General features: G+C 41.5%; 1 protein-coding gene across 1 annotated transcript; it reads right to left on the bottom strand.

Moving 5' to 3' along the window:
- Positions 1-7,482: 7,482 nt before the first annotated feature.
- On the bottom strand, positions 7,483-17,141 carry NEFM (neurofilament medium chain). The gene is made up of 3 exons (XM_026714895.2): positions 16,003-17,141; positions 11,814-11,938; positions 7,483-9,851 (listed from the first exon to the last, which is right to left on the bottom strand). The coding sequence occupies exons 1-3, from the start codon at positions 17,074-17,076 to the stop codon at positions 8,090-8,092; spliced, it is 2,961 nt and encodes a 986-aa protein (XP_026570680.1). The 5' UTR covers positions 17,077-17,141; the 3' UTR covers positions 7,483-8,089.
- Positions 17,142-21,197: the final 4,056 nt, after the last annotated feature.

Raw genomic sequence — 21,197 nt, 5'->3', positions numbered from 1 at the left:
GCATTAGGTATGTTTGTTATCTTGAGTTATTTGTAAAAATAATACAGGTGGGATAAAAATAAATACATAAATGACATCCAAATGAGATGTCTGCATAAAAACAACCAAGCTCAGAGAGTACCAAGAACTCCACGGATTATATATTTTCCCAGAACTGCTGAAAAAAACCAGGTTGACTTAAATTATGCAAATGTAAGCAAGTCCTTGTGTTCAACACTTTCAGAGTGAAAAAAGATTGTGCCGGAGCCAAACTGATGTGATGCTTAATGAAATTCTGAAGATAATGCCTCAAGGGCATATTAGAACACTTTGCAAAGCACAAAAAAATAGCAAAATGATAAATTAGGAAAAACAGTTAGATATTTATTTTTTTATTAATTTGACAGTATTTCTAATCCACTCCAATACAAAATGATCCGGGATCCTGAAATAATACTTGCTAAGAAACGGGTGCAGGGAGACAGGAAGAAAAAAAAACTAGGGCAGGACAGAACTTTCCATCTTCCAAATTCTATTGATCAGAGTTCCCAGAAGGTTTTGTCTTTGTTTATGCTGGTTAGGACTGATGGGATTTGAAGTCCACTATATGGCACCCTTGCATTAACCATGGGGGGAAAAAAAGGCTTGCCTTTGGGACATAGATTATTTATTGCCTTCCTACGATGTTCAGAGTTTACATATGTCAAATCCTTAATATTTTCTTTTCATATTTGTAGCCAAGATTTTATTCTTTCAGTTTTATTTACATGTGCAGAAGAAGAGGCTGATGGACACAAGTATCAACTGAAGCACTGTGGAATTGTGTTGGTGTCACGGCTATTGTGTATATGTACAACATTGCTTTCCTTTACCTGACTTGAAAAGAAGACGTGAAATACAGATAATCCTTGACTTATGATCACAATGTGGACCACAATTTCTGTTGCTAAGCAAGGTGAAGTGTCTGATTTTATGACTTTTTTTTGGCCATGTTAAGTAAATCAGTGCAGTTGTTAAGTGAACCATGAAATTGTTCAGCAAATCTGGCTTCCCCCATTGATTTTTCTTGTCAGAAGCCAGCTGGGGAAGTTCACATATGATGACCGCACGAACCTTGGATGGTGCAACCCAACATGCCAGTTGCCAATACCTGAATTTTTATCATGTGACTGTGGGGAAGCTGCAATGGTTGCAACTGTGAGGACCAGTCATAAATCACTTTTTTTCCATGCTGTTGTAACTTTGAATGGTTGCAAATCTAGGATTACCTGTATGTAAATAGCAATGAGGGAAGAAGGAAAAAAGAAAAGAAAAAAGAAAGTGGTGGTCAGCCGCCACTTTCATTAAACATATCCTGTTTTGAGTTTCTTTAACTTCTTTTCTTTAAGGTGATTTCATTGTTTTCACTCATAAGCTTTAAAGCAGGGGTATGCACCCTTGGCAAATGTAAGACCCTGTGCACTTTAGTGCCCAGAATTCTGGAAGTTGAAGTGCATGGTTCATAAAGTTGGATACCTGTACTCTAAAGTATAGGAAATCAAATCACATTACACATTGTGAGAAAATCAAACATACAGCTTCCAATTTTAGTTCACATGCAATACTAGAAACAAATCAATTATACAGAACCTCCAGATCTCTTTAACTCAGGGACAGACAACTTAAGGACTCAACTTATTGGACTCAAGATCTTAATGACTCGTTGTTGGCCATAATGGTTGTGTTTAGTGAGGGCTGAAACAGACACCCAAATGTTTAGCAGAATCTTTTTTTCATCTTTTACCGCTTAAGCTATTGACCAATCACTGAAAAACAACACTAAATATTGGCTTAGAAAGTCAATACTGTAAATGCCAACCAATTTTCGATCAACCTGAATTTTTTCTTGTAATTTGTTCATGTCTTCCCCAAATCCAGTTCTTGCATTCATTTGCTTGAAAGAACAGATTCTTTATTTAGAAGTATGTTCCCCTTGAATTCAGTGCAAATAGTGCATGGGAGAAACCATAGTCTCTGTATCAAATATAACAATAATTTTTCCTTTCCTGTTTCTTTTACAAGCTCCCTGTGACTTTTGTGAAAACAATACTATAAACCAGGGGTTGCCAACCTTTTGGACCTCAGGGACCACCAAACTCATAATTTTAAATCCTGCGGACCAGAGACCCTGGGAAAATCCCCCCAAAAAGTCTGCAGAAAAATTGCCCACCCCATTATCCTACGGATTGATCATTCTTTATTTGGGATTGCAGGATACCATCTCCAGCTCTGTTCTTGGGGAGAGAGAGAGAGAGAGAGAGAGAGAGAGAGACTGGCTTTTGGTTTCATGCAAGGAGAGCAGCAGAAGCAGCAGAAGTCTTTCTTTCCCCCAAACTCCACCAGAAATGAGTCTTTTCCAGTGCAGCCTCTTGGAGCAGGAGGCCTTGCAGGGTCCCAAAGACTCATTTCTGGTGGAGTTTGGGGGAGAGAAAGAAAGACTTTTGCTGCTTTCCTCATGTGCAGCCAAAAGAAGAAGAAGAAAGAAGCAGAAAGAAGCAGCCCTGTGGCCAGACAAGGTGCATGGGGCGAGTGGGGCAAATTCCCCCCCTGCCTTTTTCCCCCTCCCCTCACTATCTCATGTTGTTCGCAATGCAAGTGACGCAAGCCTTGTCTTCCCATGGGCCATGTGGGTGGCGCAGCCTTGTGTTCCTATGCAACCTGGATTAATAGCTTGGGGGGGGGGCGTGCTTTGGGGGGACATTTCTTTGTGGACATCAAAATTTTCTTGTGGACCACCAGTAACCCCCCCAGCCCACTGGTTGTGACCACTGCTATAAACTGAAGGAAAGCTACACATCTAAAACAGAGGATAACCCAGGATTGTTTTTTCCCCTGATGCAACTATTAGTCACTAGGAATATCCATTATGTTTATGAACTCTGGAGTTGGACCAGGTTTTTTTTTTTTTTGACGCATTGCAACAAAAGAGAGGAGGAATGCAGGCAACTTCCAAGGAGTAGGAAACTAACAACAGCAATAAAAAGGGGCTACCTTGTTGGCTGTTCAAAGAGCTACTTAGCAACTGGGAGTGGGGAGGAATTTACATTAAGGTCATTTTTTCCCTTCTTCATCCCATTTTGATTTATATGTCCGTCTCTCCTGGCAACTGGGTAGTTTACAAATGGTTAAAGACCTTAAAGACAAGAAAAGCAGTAATTAACAAAAATGAAGAATAGATGACGAGAAGGGCAAAACTGGATGGAAGTAAAAGAGGTCAATACCAGCCTTCAAGATTTTCTCCCTTTGCTTTGCATCTTTCGGCTGTCATAAGTAACGGGGGAGGAGGTGGGAAGATTATGGGAAGTGAGCTGGAGGTGTTACAAACTGAATTGTATAAACTGGGGGTGGGGGGGATACATTCTTGCTTAGGTTTCTATTCCTTGCTTTCTCTTCTATGCTATGTGCAGCTGCAAACCTTTATCAAAATATGCCAAGGTCAACAGACAGAAGCCTCATCATCACCTGGAGATGCCCACATGATGATATTCACAACTTTTAATTGGAAGAACCATTTGAACTATTGGGGGTGGGAACATTGCCATACTTTGTATATGTGATTTACGCGACCATTTTCTCAGATTCAGAACTCTTTTGTTGCTACCACTGGATTTCCAATAAAAGATATCTTTTCTCTAATTAAAAGAGTCTAAGTATTTCTTTCTTGGATTTTGAATGGAGCACCAGCTGACAGTCAACCTACACAGTTGAAATGGAGCTTTAGTCACCTTTCTCAAAGGACTAGATGAAGAGCAAGGTCTACAAGACTCTTCAAAACACCAGTAGAGTGAGGGATCTTTGGGGTCTTGAGGTGGGAACTTCATTCCAGAGAGCAGGTGCAATTACACCGAAGGGATGCTTCCAGGTTCTTAATAGGTCCTTTAATAGAAGGAACCTGGAGTGTGCCAGCCATGCCAGAGTGAATCAGCTGGGCAAATATTATGGGAGACAGATTATTGACATATGTCTTTGTGAAGGATGCTTAAGTTGTCAAATTTTGTTCTCCAGTTTTCCTAGATTTTGTATTTTCATCTACATGTTGCCTTGTGGCTTCTTCAACTATTCTAAAGAGAAGCCCACTTGGTAAATTTGAGTCTGTCTCTCCATTCAGCACACTTCCCAGGTTTGTTCATTATGAGGGGTGGGGGAAATTGAGAAAGGAAGTATTATCTAGATGTATTTTAGGTCTTAGACAAAAGGCAAGATGAACATCTAATAAGATTGGTTAAATGTCTATGGAGATTCTCAATCATCCAAGTCATAGTTGTCCAAAAAGCTGCTTTTTCAAAAGGCAACTTGACTTTCTTGTTTTTTTCCTTGAGAACTGAAGAAGTTTCTTGGATGAGAATCAAAACGTTTTCAAGGAAAAAAACAAGAAAGTCCAGTTGCCTTTTGGAAAAGCCACCTTTGGGATATAACAAGATTGTGAGGTTGTTTGTCACCTGGAGTCACTTGCTGAGATGGGCAGACATACGAATTGAATGAATAAATAACAAATAAAAATTGATTCATTATTTGCTTACTATTAATTTTCTGAACAATTTTTCCTAAGGACGGGTCAATTGGTATGAAAGATTGCTTAATTTTATTGATTAATGTGCAAGCATTTTGTGTGTGCGTGTGTGTGTGTGTGTGTGTGTGTGTGTGTGTGTAGATCCAATATTGGCATTTTCCCTCTGATTTTTGTATACCAGAGTAGGCAATCAGATTCATTTTTGATAGTCCTGAATCTTTCTCAACTGCTGAAAAATAAATGCAGTTTGAGCTACTTTGAGGCAGATAACAGATGTAGATTGCAGAGGAAAAACATGTAAGACAGGCACAACTCCACAATACCAGAAAAACATCTGAAAATATTAATTCCTGTACATTGCATAACTTATCCCAAAGGTGCTTTTTCAAGAAGCAACTGAACATTGTTTTTCTTTGAAGACATTTTGCTTCTCATCCAAGAAGTTTCTTCAGCTCTGACTCAATGGTTGGAATGGAAGGATTTATATTCCTTGCAGACAGTTGGTCATTTGCATTCTTTTAGAAAGTCATTGAGGCCACTTGGAGGTTTGCCTGTGTCTTCAGGATCACCTGACTACTACAAATTGATGTGGAGCTTTCTCAGAACTGCTGAAAGGAGAACAAACCCATCAGGACAAGATTCAGCAGTCCACCTGCATTTAAAAGACAAAGGCCACTCTTTTGAAGACAGCAAAGTCCACATTTTAGACAGAGAGGACTACTGGTTTGAAAGAGGCCATCTATATCAAAATTGAACAACTCCCTCTCAACAGAGGGGGAGAGATACGACATCATATATTTCCAGTCTATAATAGTCTTTTCAGCTCCACACCCATCCAAGAAGGTTCCACACCCATTTGCACCAATCAGGTGACCCTGAGGACAGAGATAAACCTCCAAGTGGCATCAATGACTTTCTAAAAGTATGCAAATGACTAGCTGTCTGCAAGGAATATAAGCCCTTCAATTCCCCACCATCCAGTCAGAGCTGAAGAACCTTCTTGGATGGGAAGTGAAATGTCTTCAAACAAAAACAAGAAAGTTCAGTTGCCTCTTGAAAAAGCATCTTTCGGACAACCATGGTCTGGATGATGGAGAATCTCCATATACATTCCATAACTTATTTCACCTATTCTAGTGGTTCTAGTCGTTGTATTTGAACATCATGATAGGTTTAGTTGAATAACCATTCTGGTAGGTTGTCCTTGTGGCTTAGCATGTTGTGGGAACTGATCGTGTTTGGTTAATTCTTATTTCAACCATGCCAGAAAAATTGATTAATTTGGTAACCAATGAAGCCTGTTCAGTGAGTGCACCATAGCTCTCAAGGACAGTGGTTAACAAGCACAGTGGAACAAGTGCATTTAGGTTCTATTGGTGGGCTTCCTAGAATTGTTCAGTTGGCCAACATGCAAGCAGGATGCTGTTTTAGATAGAAGTTAGATTCAATATAGCTCCTTTCTTTTAAATCATGATGTTTAGAATAGGAATATGCATTATTAATTCCATTTAGGATTTGTGCTGAATGTCTAGAAACTGAGATAAGTTCCTAGGATGGGCTATGGTTTGTCCATAGTGAAACTTCTTGAAAGGTCTTTAGGTTTTTGGTGTGCTCCTATAGAAGGACCTCTTATCTCCTGGATCCTTTTATGTTCTTTGAGTCTGAGCATCTCATTAATACTTCAGCTGGTGTTTAATTTATTGATATCATTGAACAGTTAGTCAATCCTGAGACATTTTCCCTCCCCACCCCAAATATCCCAAAGGTTGAAGAAGTTATAAAGAGGGAAACCAGGTAAAATTTGACAGTAAATTGGGTGCTTATTATCTTCTAAAACAACTTTTCCCAACACAAGCCCATATTAATGTATCAAATCCCACCAATATTATGGGAACTGCAGGGCTGGATTATAATTGTAATTTCCATTGAAATTAAATCCTTTTTGTAACAGCTTAGCAATATATACACCTTGGGTGGCATTGTGAAACATCCTATCTTTATTAGAAATTGTATTATCTTTTCCTTCAAGTTACCCAATGTTAGAATAAAAACACTGGTTCACATTATACAAACTTGTTCAAATTCACCCTCACCATTAAAAGGATTAAAAGGGTGCCTTGTGAGCTTATCTATTTCCTAGTGGGCTCAATTATTCACTCCAAGGTGCCTGTGTTTACATGTGTGCACCTGTGCTTTAAAAAGAACCAAATTCAGAATCCTTTTTAAAGCAATATTTTGGCTATGGACTCAAATGCTTATTTCATTTGCAATTCAACTATTGTGACCTAACAGCAGAAGAAAGAAATCTCTCAGAGTCAAATTATATAATATTTTAGAGCAAATCCCCCATTTATTTGTCCCAAAGGTACTTTTTCAAGAGGCAGCTGGACTTTGTTTTTCTTTGAAGAAAACTTCTTGGATGAAGCTTCTTGGATGAGAAGAAAAAAAATAAGAAAGTCCAGTTGCCTCTTGAAAAAGCATGGTTTGGGACAACTATGACCTGGATGACTGAGAATCTCCACAGATACTCCCATTTATTTCTTTGTTTTGTTGATTCTCCTGTGAGATCTCAATGCATACAGTTTATTTTATTTTATTCCACATGTACAACTACACCCCTGTGCGTGTACATATGCCTAATATTTGGGCCAGGTGGACAAACAGAGAATTACGCTACATTTCCTGTTGCAGGAATTTCCTTTCAATTTGTGAACCTTAAAAACACCTAGATGTAATGGGGGAACACATTTAATTCCAAGAGCTACTGGGTTGTGTTACTTTTAATTTGGGCTTTCTTCCCTGCAAAGTGCCACTTTAGCACTAAATATTCCTGCAGATGTGTGGGAATTGGGAGGGTGTAATTTCAAATGTACTTCTGCAGTTTAGTTTTTCAAATTCTGTGCTCTTAAGTAACTGGACCTCAGAAAGAGAGCAAAGATTCCAGCAAACCAAGCTCATTTCCAATATGACCTTTATTGAGCACAAACGGCTGTGGCTGCTTAACATCAAACAACAAAAGGTTGCATACTGTGCATGTCAACATAGGTTCTCTCATGGACAGAAGTCCGATCTTAATTGCACCAGTGAGGTAAACATAACTGTTAAGTAGCTTAAGGCTAGGAGAATTCAGGGTATTTTTTTTTAAATTCATTCTTTTGTTATGGTTTATTTGGCTCAGTTTATTCTTTGCATAATACATCTGAAGACATTTCTCAGAAGCGTCCAAACAGCAGCTTGGGAAAATTCAGCAACTTCCCCTGGAAGAGTAACAGCTCATGCATGATTAAAAACAAACAAAGAAACAAACAAACCCCAAAGTTCTGCAGAAGGAGTGCATCGGGCTTGCATGCATCCCCTCCCCAACTCCCCGGGAATGGTATGGCACAGAAATCATAAATATTTATCAGAAAAAAGAAAAACCAACAGTCCTTTTTGGAGATGCCATGAGAGAACCCGTTCTGCTGAGAAGCCGCCACTTTCATGCATTTTTTTTTTGCAGCTGTCTTATGGCTTAACCTTTTGCACCAATCCAAGCTCCTTCGAGAAGGGGAAATGATTATTTTAGTCACCGTTTTCCTTGATTTCTTTGACTATGGCATGTGAAGAAGTCACCTTCTCCACTGTCTTGGTGGACACCAATTTCTCTGTCACGGCATCGTCATGTTCTTCCATCTTCTGGGTGACGGTCACAGACTTGGTGATGTAGGTAGTGGTCCCATCATCTTCACTGGTGATCTTCTCGACTTTTTTTGTCACTACAACTTTCTCTTCACTCTTCTCCTTCTTCTCCTCAGAGGGGCTCACATCCAGGCCATTGGTGATGATAGCTTTATCTTCTTCTTGCTTCGAGTCACCTACTTCCTCCCCCTTATCGTCAACTTCCCCATTGACTGCTATGTCCTCCTTAGTTGAGTCCTTTGAAGTTTTTTCTTTTGATTCTTTTCCTGTACCAACGGTGGTTGCCTTTGTGGTGGAGATAAGCTCTTCCACATCTTTCACTGGGGAGCTTGGCTTTTCAGGAGAAACAGCCTTCTCTGGAGAGGCTGCCTTCTCTGGAGAGGCTGCCTTCTCTGGAGTCCCTGCTTTTTCTGGAGAGGCTGCCTTCTCTGGAGTGCCTGGTTTTTCTGGAGTCCCTGCCTTCTCTGGGGTCCCTGTTTTTTGTGGAGATGCTGCCTTCTCTGGAGTCCCTGCTTTTTCTGGAGAAGCTGCTTTCTCTGGAGTCCCTGCCTTCTCTGGAGTCCCTGCTTTTTCCGGAGAGGCTGCCTTCTCTGGAGTCCCTGCCTTCTCTGGAGAGGCAGCCTTTTCTGGAGTCCCTGGCTTCCCTGGAGAGGCTGCCTTCTCTGGAGTCCCAGCCTTCTCTGGAGTCCCGGCCTTCTCTGGAGAGGCTGCCTTTTCTGGAGTCCCAGCCTTCTCTGGAGTCCCAGCCTTCTCTGGAGAGGCTGCCTTTTCTGGAGAGGGTGCCTTCTCTGGAGTCCCAGCCTTCTCTGGAGAAGCTGCCTTTTCTGGAGAGGCTGCCTTCTCTGGAGTCCCAGCCTTCTCTGGAGAGGCAGCCTTCTCTGGAGTCCCAGCCTTCTCTGGACTGCCTGCTTTTTCTGGAGTGCCTGGTTTCTCAGGAGATGCTGTTTTTGCTGGGGATTCTGCTTTCTCGGTTTGTTCTTCCTTCTCCTCTGCTGCCTCACCCTCTTGATCACCCCCTTCTTCTTCTTTACTTTCTTCTATCACAGGCGATTTGGGGGGTGATTTGGGAGGAGATGTTTTTGCCTTTTCTACCTTCTCTGGTGCAATGACTTCTTCCACATCTTCTTCAGGCTCTTCTGCTACTTCAGGTTCAGCTTCCTCAGCTTCTCCTTCACCTGCCTCTTCTGCTTCTTCCTCACCTTCTTCCTTTTCACTTTTTTCTTCTTCTTTTTCTGATCCTTCTTCCGCCACATCAGATTTTGCACCTTCCTCTTCTTCCCCTTCTTCTTCTTCTTCCCCTTCTTCTTCTGGGGCTGCAGCTGCAACTGCAGCCTTTTCCTCTGCTATAATTTCCTCTTCTAGAACTTCTTCCTCCTTTTCTTCACCTGCTATAGTTTCTGCAGCCAGTTCTTCAGCCATGGCTTCAAGAGCTTCATCCAGTTCACTTTTCTCATTCTCTACTTTGGTCTCCTCAATTATTTCTTCTACAAACTTGTGTGTGACCTTTAATTTTGGTGGTTCAGCTTTTGATTTCTGTATTTTGGTAGTTGATATTGTTACGGAAGGTTGCCTATGTGTGAATGTTGGCCCAGTGATGCTGCCAGAAAAGGCACTGAATCTTGTTTCTTCACCCTCAAGAAGTTTCCTACAGAAATCAGAGGGAAACTGTTAATATGCATCACCAACTTCTCAAGGCAAAAGTATGCATGCACCTGTGTGCATATAGTAATAACACTTAGACTTATATATCACTTCACAGTGCTTTATAGCCCTTTCTAAGTGGTTTACAGAGTCAGCATATCGCCTCCAATAATCTGTGTCCTCATTTTAATGACATCAGAAGGATGGAAGGCTTAGTCAACCCTGAGCCAGTGAGAATGGAAGCCTTGGCAGTCAGTAGAATTAGCCTGCAATACTTTATTCTGACCACTGCACCACCACTGCTCCTTGTATATACCCATCTGTATACACCCAAAGACAGATGGACATCTCTGTAAGAAGCTGAAATAGGTTTAAAATATTCTCTCTTTAGTAAAGAGAGCAGTGACACCTTATGCTCCTTAATATTCTTTTTCTGAACCACTTTGCTGATATGAATGGAAGAGATACGATTGATCATTAGCTTCCAATTCACATCCTCCTCTCACGATTAAGAAATGTAGAGGAAACAACAACCAGCTCAGTTGCTTCCCTTGTACCTGCATAATTTATATCTCCATTTTCCAGATTATGTATATTTCTGAGTGATCATTCATGAATGCAAAGAGGAGTCTAATTTTAGAAGTATTAAGAATCCTGGTATTGCTATGAAGAAACTTGCATTGGTTTAAAAAGCTGTTGCAAGAGCTGGAATGCAGGTTAGGCCCACTGATCTATATTTTTTTATCAGTGACAATATGTTTGAAATATGGCTTAATTATGCCCTTTACATTTTTGTTTCTTTTTGTAGTAAGCAAATAATACCTACAGTTGTCGCTATTTTCCCCATGAACAGTTAGCAACTTTGAATGCCAACCCAAATGACCAGTGGAATTTCTAACAATTGTTTGCAAATAGTACTCCATGTAATAAATGAATCCTTTTGCCATTAAAGTGAGCAAAAAAATGAATCATTAAGATGAAACATATGATTTTTCTTAAGAGCAATTTCCTTTGCATACATGCATATTAGCACATTCTAGCACTTTCAAAATAGGTCTATGTTGGAAAATTTCAACTCAAGGAAATTTAAATATTTAGTATAATGACTTATTGGCAAAGAATTAAAATCTCTTCTTGGATTAAAAAAAATACAGGCATAAAGTATCCAGCAGCAGCATCCAACTAACAAATTTTTTTAAAAAAACCTTTATTTATAATCAGATATAAACTTTTACTGTAGACAACAAGGTCCAATTGCACTATTTGTCTGGAAACCTGTGGTCAAAATAGTTCCCTAGATTAGCAATCTCATTTATCTGATTATTTGGTAAAATCCCAAATAATCCTGAAAAAAGGTTAATAGCAATGACATAATGATTATGCTACTAATGTGAAATTAAAAATGAAAACAAAAAAAACTTTGAAAGTTCAATTTAATTTTCCTTTGGGGCTTTCTAAAGATGTTTAAAAGAAGAAAATCTTCCATTCCAGGCTGCAGCAACTACATTTTGTAAGCAACAAAATGAGATAGAGAGAGAGAAAGAGAAAAAAACTTCAAGAAACAGAACATACTACTAGTCTTACTGATTTCAGGAAGGATTTTGTTAATATGATAGTTCCATAGCATAACGCTGCTACCCAAATATAAGTTTGGTTGATTTCAGCAGGACTTCCTTCCTTTATAGGACAAAAACTTAGTCCATTGAAAATCACAGTTGATCTCTTTCAAGCCAGTCAATATTCCATCAAAGGAATTGGATAGCTTTCTACTACACATAATGTTACTTTAAGAAGCAAAAAAAACATGATTCCTTTACCAGATATGAATTCAAAGAGTGCTAAAATGCCAGCAAAACTCCCTGCTAGCAGTCACAGAGCCTCCTCTGTTGCAGTTGAGTTGTGCTGCAGCTAAAAGTGTCTGCAATAGAACTGTCTGTCTGGTTACATCTGCATTGCGTTCTAATACCTGTAGGCAGCAATTTCAATATCGAGAGCCATCTTGACATTGAGGAGGTCTTGGTATTCCCTCAGGTGACGTGCCATCTCCCACTTGGTACCTCTCAGCTCATTTTCAAGCTGTTGGATCGTGTCCTGCAACCAAGACACAGATGGTTGTTGAGGATGGGTGCAAAAATCTCAGGCACAATTGGATACCAGGGGGTGGGACTGAAGGAGAGAATAAAGTGTAGAAGATGACAGACTAGAAACAGAGACAAAAACAACCAGATTGAAAGTAGAATTAAAGGATAATGAATTGAAAATACTATCTTGACCAAAATTGTTCTTAAGAACTAAAGTTTTTCGATAGCATTATAAAAACACCCAGTGCTGAGATTCTGAAAGCTCAAAGTTAAGAAGCAATAGATTGGGGAAAATCCTAGGATGCTATTATCCATTTGTAGAGAAGATCCTTACCAGGGTATCCCTTTTATTAAAATATTTTAAGAACTATTTCTAAAAATTAAAAGATCTTTTCCAACCTGGCACTCTCTAAATGCTTTGGATGACAATTCCCATCAGGTTGGCCCAGCTGGCTAAGGCAGATGGGAACTGTGGTCTGTTGAGGGCTCCAGGCTAAAAAAAAAAGGCCAGATCTAAAAATACCAACATTCTGATGGTTACCTGGACTCAGTTTTCTTTTATAAATCATGCCATTTTTGTGAAAACAAATGTTGGCATCTTGAGAATCAGGATCATCTCAGTTGGACCAGAGAGAGGGATCTTGAAAGACTATCTCTTTCCTAACAACAAAAATGCCTGTAACTATTTGTAGTGCGTATATACACTTCTCTGAGTCAGCATTGACAGGCCTAGTTTAGTCCCTGAAATTATGCTGGCAAAATTTTGGAAGCGGCTTGCCATTGCTTGCCTCCTAGAGCTGAGAGTGACTAACTGGCCCAAAGCCACCTAGTTCTGCCTAAGGAGGGACTGAACTCAAGGTTTGCTGGTCTCTAGCTGGGTGACTTAACTACTAGACCAAACTGCAGCAAAGTTCTTAAGATTATTGATGTGCTGCAGCTAAAATGCTTAGCCAAGATGCTTTTGTTTTTTTTTAACCAGTCAGCTTTGATCTGACTAGTGAGAAGTTACTCTTTTTCCAACGTTGGTTCTGCCTTCTGAAAAGGATTTTTATCCAAAGATCCTCTGGAATAGCATTTCAATGAGAACAAAAAAAGATAACCGAGCAAAGGGATTGGATAATCACCAGCAACCTTTCCCTCTGCTATCTACAGTTCAGTTTTGGCAAGGTGGATGATGCAGCAGAAATAGTACGGTAATTATATCCTAATCAAATCCCAAGGAATTTAATACAGGTTAATACTAAGTCTTCAGAACTCATGCAAACAATACGGTACTTAATGCATGAGACAGATTTTCCATGTCTATAAGATTTTCACTAGAAAAAGAAAAATATTTAGGGCAAAAAGTTTGGGAAATCTCTGCATTATGTTCAACTAATTCCAGCAGTGCAAGATATTTTCCTTGGGAAATCCCAATGAATGTGACATTGGTTTTAAGTTTGCATTACGAAATGAATTTTTGGCATATAAAGAAAGCTGGCAGTATTAAGTGATGAAACCTTTTGCTCTGCATCGGCCATTCCGTCACTCTTTCTATTATGCACTTCTGCAATGGCCAATTTTGCTGCTGCAAGGGAGATGACACTGCATCAATTTCTAAAATACCGGTAACCTGGATATTAAACTATCCCCAGAAACACAGCCTATCCAATCTGCTTGCTGACTGAGGTTTTCCCTAGATTTAAAGGATTACATTTCTTTTTGTAATGCTTAATGTCACCCAAGAGGATTTTTTTTTTTAAAAAAAAAAGCTTCCTTCTGATGCCAGCCAGACAACTTTATGATTTTTGATGCCAGAAAGTTCTGCATTGCAGAACTTTGGGGTGGATCTGCATTTAGACTGATGGACTTCCTTTTCTGGATTTCCTTTTTATCTTCTTCCTAAAAGTTAATTCAGGGAAAGTCATTTAGATTTGTCAAACGGCCTCACTGGAGGTAATTAACTGGATCTGAAATAAAATAGCAGCATGGATTTTTCACTGAGTCTGCTTAGGGATCGGCTGAGCAGGAACACCTTCTGCATTGCAGGCAGTTGCTTTCTAAAAGCAAATGTTATGTTAACTCATCATTCAAAAAAGAACCCCAACAGCACAGCACAATGACTGTCACTTTCAGGTTGTAAGGAGCCATCTGGCAACTGTCTCTTCAGATTCCTGCTGAGTCATCAGCCTGCAGATGGATTTTTGGGAAGCAATAAGGCAAATCACTCTAGAATACTCTAGAAATGTTGGTTTTCCTATTGCAGGTATACTTAAAGCCCAGTTTTATATGCAGATTGTTCCCTCCAATCCTTTTATTCCCCCCCCCCTTTTATAGCATTCTGGATTTGTTGCTTATTTAAACTCTTCCTTTAAAATTATTAATGGAGGTTTTTTTTTAAAAAAAACAAACCCTTCTTATAGGACATGGCTTACAACCCAAATGCTTTGCAACTCCGATGCAGAATCATTTTTGATGCTCAAGCATAAAACATGAAGTAATTATCAGTGCTGACAACTCAAAAGAACACTCTTCTCCCCCCGTCTATTTTTTGGATGCTGTTGGAGAGGCAGGTTTGATTAAGCTTATTACTAATTAAGGGGGTTCGCTGAACATTATTAAAACGTTCCAATTTATTCCTTTGGCATAGTGAATCTATTCTATTTTGCCTTTTTAAAACTGACCCTGTGGGGTTTTTTGGTCAATATTAGTTACCCGGAGAAAGAAATCGGAACTTTAACTTTGAAGGCAGTTTCACAGCCTTCTCTCCATACATTTTTCCCTCTGTGCTAATAATATTTAGAAATTGAATTGAACTCTGTACAGAACCAATTTTCCTTCTCTGATCCCTTTTTAGCAGCTGCATTTTGAGAAAGGAAACCCCAAGAATTGCATTTCTTTTTATTCCAAGTCTTCTCTCTCCCCCAAGTAACTTCTGATCCAGCACAGATCCTATTTGACGGTGATCCCTTGTGTATTCTTCTCAATTCTGTGCATTTTTGGACAGCCTGAAATAAAAGCATGTATAATAAAAATAAAAAATAAAGACTTGTGCACCTTACTTTTGTCATGAGCTTTGAAGTGCCATTTCATGTTCCAATCGCCCCATTCCCAGTTACAAGAAAAACTATGCTGGCTGGAGAATTCTGGCAGTTGAAGTCCACAAGTCTTAAAATTGTCATGTTTGGGGACCCCTGTTCTGCATAATACAAAAATGTCTTCTTCCTTGCTCCATTTCCCCACTCCCTTTTTGTGGCACCCCTCAAGAAGTTGCACAAAGTATCCTCTCTCTACCACTGGGTTGGCACACTCACACTTCCTTTTGATGGAAACGCCACCCCCCCCCAAAAAAAAAGACATTGGAAGGCAGCCAGGAAGAATGGAGAAGCAAGAGGCATCTCACAGAAGTGTTGTGACATGTGATCTGTTCCCAAAAGAGACCTAAAGAGAAATTTTGTCAGGTGACTCCTATTTTATAAATGGGATTTCCCCCCCCCCCCAAGCTATAACTTATGGATTCCACTTTGACTCAAACTGCCAAGTCTCAGACAAGGGCTCTCCTGTTTAGTAGGGATGGTTGAGCTAATGAGGGAGGGAGCTTACCTGCCCCTCCCAGTTCCATTATGCCTGAAAGCTGGCAAAATCCCCACTTGACTGTGTGTGTGTGTGGGGAAATGGGCCTCTTCCTGCTCTAGTTCCACCCCCACAGCCATAATGTTAAAGCTGAAGTCCCCCCCTTGGATGTTAATTTCTTTCACACAGAGGTGGGGGCATCGGCCCTTTCTGTCATCACCCCCACCGTTGACTTCTCCCATATCTTCATAGTTTAACTTAAGACAGGACAGGGTCTTTCTTCTCCTCCAGTTGAGGTAGGGACCGACTGCTTTGTCCTTTCCCAGTTCCACTCCCTACCCCACCCCACCAGGCCACACCCCCTTTGATTGAACCTTCATTTATCTATGCATAGGAGGCCCCTCCTACTTCATTTCACCCCTCCCCCCTGTGGCAATCCCCAGCAGGCTCTACAAGCTCCAAAGAACCCCATCCAGGAAGAGTTCTCTCCTCGGAGATCACCTATCCGAGCCCCGTGCTTACTTGGTAAGTGGAGAGATCCTGGTTGTGGCGTTCCTCAATGTCGTTCAGCTGACGCTCCAAAGACTCCTTAGTGCCGCGGACCGACTCGAGCTCGATGCTCTTGGCCTGGAGCTGCCGCCGGTACTCGGAGATCTCTTCCTTGGCCGAGCGGATGGCTTCCTTGTTCTGCTCGGCAGCCTCGGTGAGCTTGGCGTAGCGGCACTTGAACCATTCCTCGGCCTGGACCATGTTCTGATCGGAGTGGCACTCCAGCTGGGAGCGGATCTCCTTCAGGGCGGCCGAGAGGTCGGTCTTCAGGTAGTCCTTGCGCTCGACGGAGACGTGCGAGGCCTGGATCTGGGCCAGCAGATCAGCCACCTCTTCCTCATGGTTGCTGCGCAGGAAGGCCACCTCGTCCAGCAGAGACTGCACCTTCTTGTCCAGCTCGACCTTCACCAGGGACGCCTCCTCCATGTCCTTCCGCAGGGCGCGGGTGATGGCGTCGGCATCCTCGTGGAGGCGCGCCTCGTCCTCGAAGCGCTCCTTCAGGCGCTGGATGTCCTCCTCCAGGTGCTCCGAGTCGAGCTGCAGCGCCGCCTTCTCGTGGTTGACCTGCTCCAGGGCAACGCGGAGCTCGCGCAGCTCCTGCTCCAGGGCGACGCCCAGCTGCGAGCGGCCCACCTGCTTCTGCCGCAGGGCGGCCAGCTCGGCCTCCAGCTCCTTGTTCTGCTGCTCCAGCGAGTGCACCTTCTCGATGTAGCCGGCGAAGCGGTCGTTCAGCCCCTGCAGCTGCTCCTTCTCGTTGGAGCGGGCCAACTTCAGCTCCCCCGTCCCGCCGGCGCCGCCGCCGTTGAAGAGCGACGACTGGCTCAGCTCGAGGCTCTCGGTGGAGCTCAGCACCGTCGAGCCGTAGGAAGTCCGCGCGGGGCCCACATTGCGCTTATAAGCCGACGAGGCCGGGCTGGGCGAGCTCCGAGACCAGGACTGAGAACGGAAGCCGCTCGACGGCGACACGCTGGCCCGGCTGAAGGTGGTCCGGCTCTCGGCCACCCGCCGGTAAGACGGGTTGCTCAGCGGCTCCAGCGTGTAGCTCATCTTGGAAGACTTGGAAGAGGCGCCTTGGGCGGGTTTCCCGGCAGCGGACGACTCTGGAAAGCGGCGCCTTTTATATCGCAGCCGCACATTGTCTCCGAAGGGGGCGGGCTCGCCGGTATAGCGCGTGCCCGGGAGGCGTGGCCAGTGGCCTCTGTGTCCCGCCCTTCGAAGCCGAGCCACACCTTTCCCCTCTCGTTTTATCCCCGGCCAAGGATTGCAGCCCAATTCCAGATATCAATTTCTGCCCCTTTCATATAAGCCTCTTTTCTTTCCCTCTCCCCCGCCCCCCCACTTGGCCTGTATTTCCTCTCACCTCTTTGTATCCCTTGAATGGCGCTTAAACCTTTGATCTACGGTGCAGTACGAAGTCACCTTCCTTCCCAAAGTTTCGTGGCTTTATGCTTTTATGGTACCAAGTATGCACGGGACGGCATTCATAACCAAGCCTTCCTCTTTCATCCTTCTCTCCGTTGCTTTTATCAGTGTTATTATCTACATGTATCTTCCTTGATTTAATTTTTTAATGCTTTTTCTTGACTCTTCCTCTACCTTTCGCCTTCTCCACTCCCCCCCCCGCCCTCTCGCTTTCCCGTAGACGCTGCCGCTGCTGCAACGGAGGTCTATTGAGCAGCCGGCCCAGTTCGCTGCCTTCCCCTCTTCCCAACGCTCTGGAGGCGGCGGGATGGATTGGGCGGTGGCGGGATGGGGCATCGCTGCAGCTGAACCTCCTCTCTAGGAGAACATCCCGGCAAGCAGGCCTTGTGCTTAGCTTTGGGGGAAAGGGGCTGGCTCGGACGAGTTCAGGTAAGGCGTAGTGCGTCTCGCTTGGGGCAGCCATGGCGGTTTCAGCACCACGGCCAGCTCCGCGAGAAGAAAGGACTCCGGCCCGTAGAAAACCAGAGAAAGTGAAGGAGTCTTTGCGTGTCTGTGGTGCGTGGGAAAAGGCGTGATTTCGGGCCTCTGGACAGGAGATCTGAGCGAAAGAGAGAGTCTTGCCGGGTGCCTGCGAGTATCTGCATGTCTGGAGTTACTTTTCCATCTGCAATGCAGCGCTTCAGAGATAGCAGGAGGCAGAAACCTTCTGAGTCCCAGTTAAAAATTTTTTTCCCCTGAACCCCATAATAGATTCTTTAAAAAAAAAAGAAAAGCTTTAAAAGAAATCCCGGACAGTTAAAGGTGTTATTTCTCAAGGATCTGACATTGAAAGGTCAAACATTCTGTACGTTGGGGGAGGGGAATTCAAAAGGAGTGGCTGCTTTATGATAACACAAACCACTCAGGGGCTTAAGAAGGAGAAAGAAGGGAGTAATTCAGCCCAGCAGGTTGTACATTGACAAGAGCAATAGTACTTTAAAAAATGCTAAATCATTTTTATATCTGTCCCCACCTATTCCACAAATGCCATCTATGAATCAATCATCTGTCCACATTTATTAGCCTTATACTAACATCTTCTCCCATTTGGGTTGGGAATTTTATCCATGCTCCCTCTGATAGTAAGTTCCACTAAATTAAATAGGGTGGGTTTTTTTTTCTGCAGAAGTTGTCTGCAGCACTTGCAAATGGTAGTAAGTTAGGCAAAAATCAGCACTATTTTGTTCCAGAGCCATTCCTTTGCATTCGATGGGATCATTCTCCAGAGTTTTTTAAAAAATGGAGTGACAATCTAAACATTAGCTACATCTAGGGAAAGAAGGCTATCGCCATCTTGAAACAAATTAAAAGATTTTGTTAACATCCAAAAGGCTCAGAGGAGAAACTATTTCACATGTTGGAATGATTCAGGTTTTTTTTTTAAATGAAGTAAGTTCTGCTGCATACAAGAAGTCCCACTCCCAACTAACTACAACAGAATGCAGTTTCCCTGCCCCCAAACTTCTGTCCTGGGTTTAGTAGAGCCAATATATTTTCTATATGATTGTGAAATTTGCTAATTGTCCCCCGCCCCACTTTTGCTTGATGCAAAGTAACAAAAGATTGATTTTTTGGCTTTATAGTGTCATTCCTCACCCTATCCAAGATTGGAAGAGCAAAAAACAACTTTAAAAGCCCTGGGTAAAGACATCAGACAGTCGTTGGCTCATAAATATGGTGTTGCCATAGAACTGCAGCACTGCAGTCTTTGTAAAAGGAAAACTGGGGCAGAAGACACTGGGAGGTTTTCTCATATACATCTGCATGTTTAGACTTCTGGTTCAAGTTCCCAACTGTGTGTGACCAGAAGGAATTATTTTAAAAAAGCACCCAGCCTTTCACATTAATTCAAGGTTCATCATCTTTTCCAGCTTATTTTGCAATGCATTGGTTCCTCCTGCCATACAGCAGGGGAAAACCACCTCCTTAAGGTTACTCAGGGAGGAAAGAAGAGCGATCAAAGACAAAAATTTGGATGCTAGCAAGATTTCTCAAAGTGTTAACCTAAATGTGTAAAGCAAAGAACTCTCTGATAATTTGAATTTTGCTCTAGGAAGAAGAATGTCTTGTTCTAGCACCAAGTGGGAAAACCTAACTCTTTAACTTGTCATTCTCTCTTTCTATTTCTGTCTCCGTTTTGCACGACACACAGCATCAAACGTAATGCTGCCTCAGCTTACAATCCCATCCCATTAAAATTGGTGCTGTTTACTCTGATGTTAGCATATATTCTTTGGGATAGGACGGGTGCTATATGTATGTTTATTATAGCATTAAGTTCCGCTTAGTTCTAAATAAAAATGTATGGGTATGAATTTTTGTTCAGGCAAAGTTCTTAATAAAATCACCCTCATTATCAAACCTCATTTAAGGCAACAATAATACCAGATATTTATTTGCTACTTCAGAACTAGATGTAATGTTCATGTTAATAACACCCCCCCCATCCCCCACCCCACAGTGAGTGTGGATTTTAGGCTTCCTGGGCTTATAATATCAGTTCAAAATGGCACAGAGCATAATATTTTTGGTTTACCAGTAGATAAATACAGCTTTTAAAAAATGTTGCAGTTAATGATTAGGTCTAAGTTGTTTTAGGTAATTAAAAAAACCCATGATTTTGAACAGTGCATTGTCATTCTGAATAGTAGTCTAGTCTAAAGAAGCAACGTTGTATAGCAAAAGAGAGTGGAACCTTAATCGAAGATTATGGAAAGCAATATCATAAGATTTTCTTTTTTCATTAATTAATATGAGGTATGTATTCCTCAGCATCTATCTAGCTTATTCATTAAATAATGCCTATCCAACATGGTTTTATTTAATTAATATCTGAAGCCTTTTCTTGTCTAAATATTTCAATGCAAATATTCTGGCGTTCCATCTCTCTTTAAAAAAAAAACCACATTGTTTGAAAGTATCATTGCCTGCTGTTTCTATTCTTCCATCTTCAAAGTGATGTTACTGAAAGCAATAAAGCTACTTCCAAGTAAGTGAATTATGATTTATTAGTATAGGGGAATGTATGTGTGCAATTGAACTATTTCAGTGGAAAAAATAATAATCGGACATTCATTTCCAAGGATTTAATTCTTAAGAATTCTGGCATCTGAATGGACAAATATTTCTGGTTCTTACATTTCAATGAAGGTGATGTGTAGATTAAAATAAATTGGTAGTAAATAAATTGGTACTCAGTGTTCACATATCTTTTAACTTTCTTCTCAATTCTGTTTCATCTCATTTGACTCTCCTTTTGCATACAGTTGAGCTGCAGATATTCCATTGACTATAATGGGATTTACAAAAAAACTATGCAAGTTTCTAGGAAACGTCCTCTTGAAGATTGAGAATATTTTATAGTTGACTGTTACTTCAACTGTGTTTAATAAAATATTGTTTAGAGGAAGGCTACTGAACTTAATAAGGTGAAAGTTAATCATGACCCATTGATTTCTACGGAGCTATTTTAACCATGAATAATTCTGCAGAATCACATCTTGAAAATAAAACTCACTTAACTCAGAAAGATCTACTTGAGATGTATAGGACTGAGCTGTTAAAATGGATTCAATCTATTGATTTAGGAGAAGTCATCTTGGTTTCATTTTCCCATTTTCTTACAACAACTTTCCCCAACTTCTGGATGTATTAGAATTCCAATGATTGTCTGGATAATATGGTCATTTTTTCATTACATGATGGTG

The sequence above is a fragment of the Pseudonaja textilis genome, chromosome 9, assembly GCF_049901715.1.
Source record: "Pseudonaja textilis isolate UNSWEBS1 chromosome 9, rPseTex1.2, whole genome shotgun sequence".
Classification (NCBI taxonomy): domain Eukaryota; kingdom Metazoa; phylum Chordata; class Lepidosauria; order Squamata; family Elapidae; genus Pseudonaja; species Pseudonaja textilis.
This window is presented reverse-complemented; position numbering and strand designations above follow the sequence as displayed.

What these genes read in the sequence shown, in the direction of transcription:
- NEFM (XM_026714895.2), bottom strand. Translation starts at nt 17,076, where the DNA reads ATGAGCTACACGCTGGAGCCGCTGAGCAACCCGTCTTACCGGCGGGTG. An exon ending in AGGATCTCTCCACTTACCAA is followed by an intron (nt 11,939 to 16,002) that starts GTAAGCACGGGG and finishes TCTTGGTTGCAG; the next exon opens with GACACGATCCAACAGCTTGA. An exon ending in ATTGAAATTGCTGCCTACAG is followed by an intron (nt 9,852 to 11,813) that starts GTATTAGAACGC and finishes TGATTTCTGTAG; the next exon opens with GAAACTTCTTGAGGGTGAAG.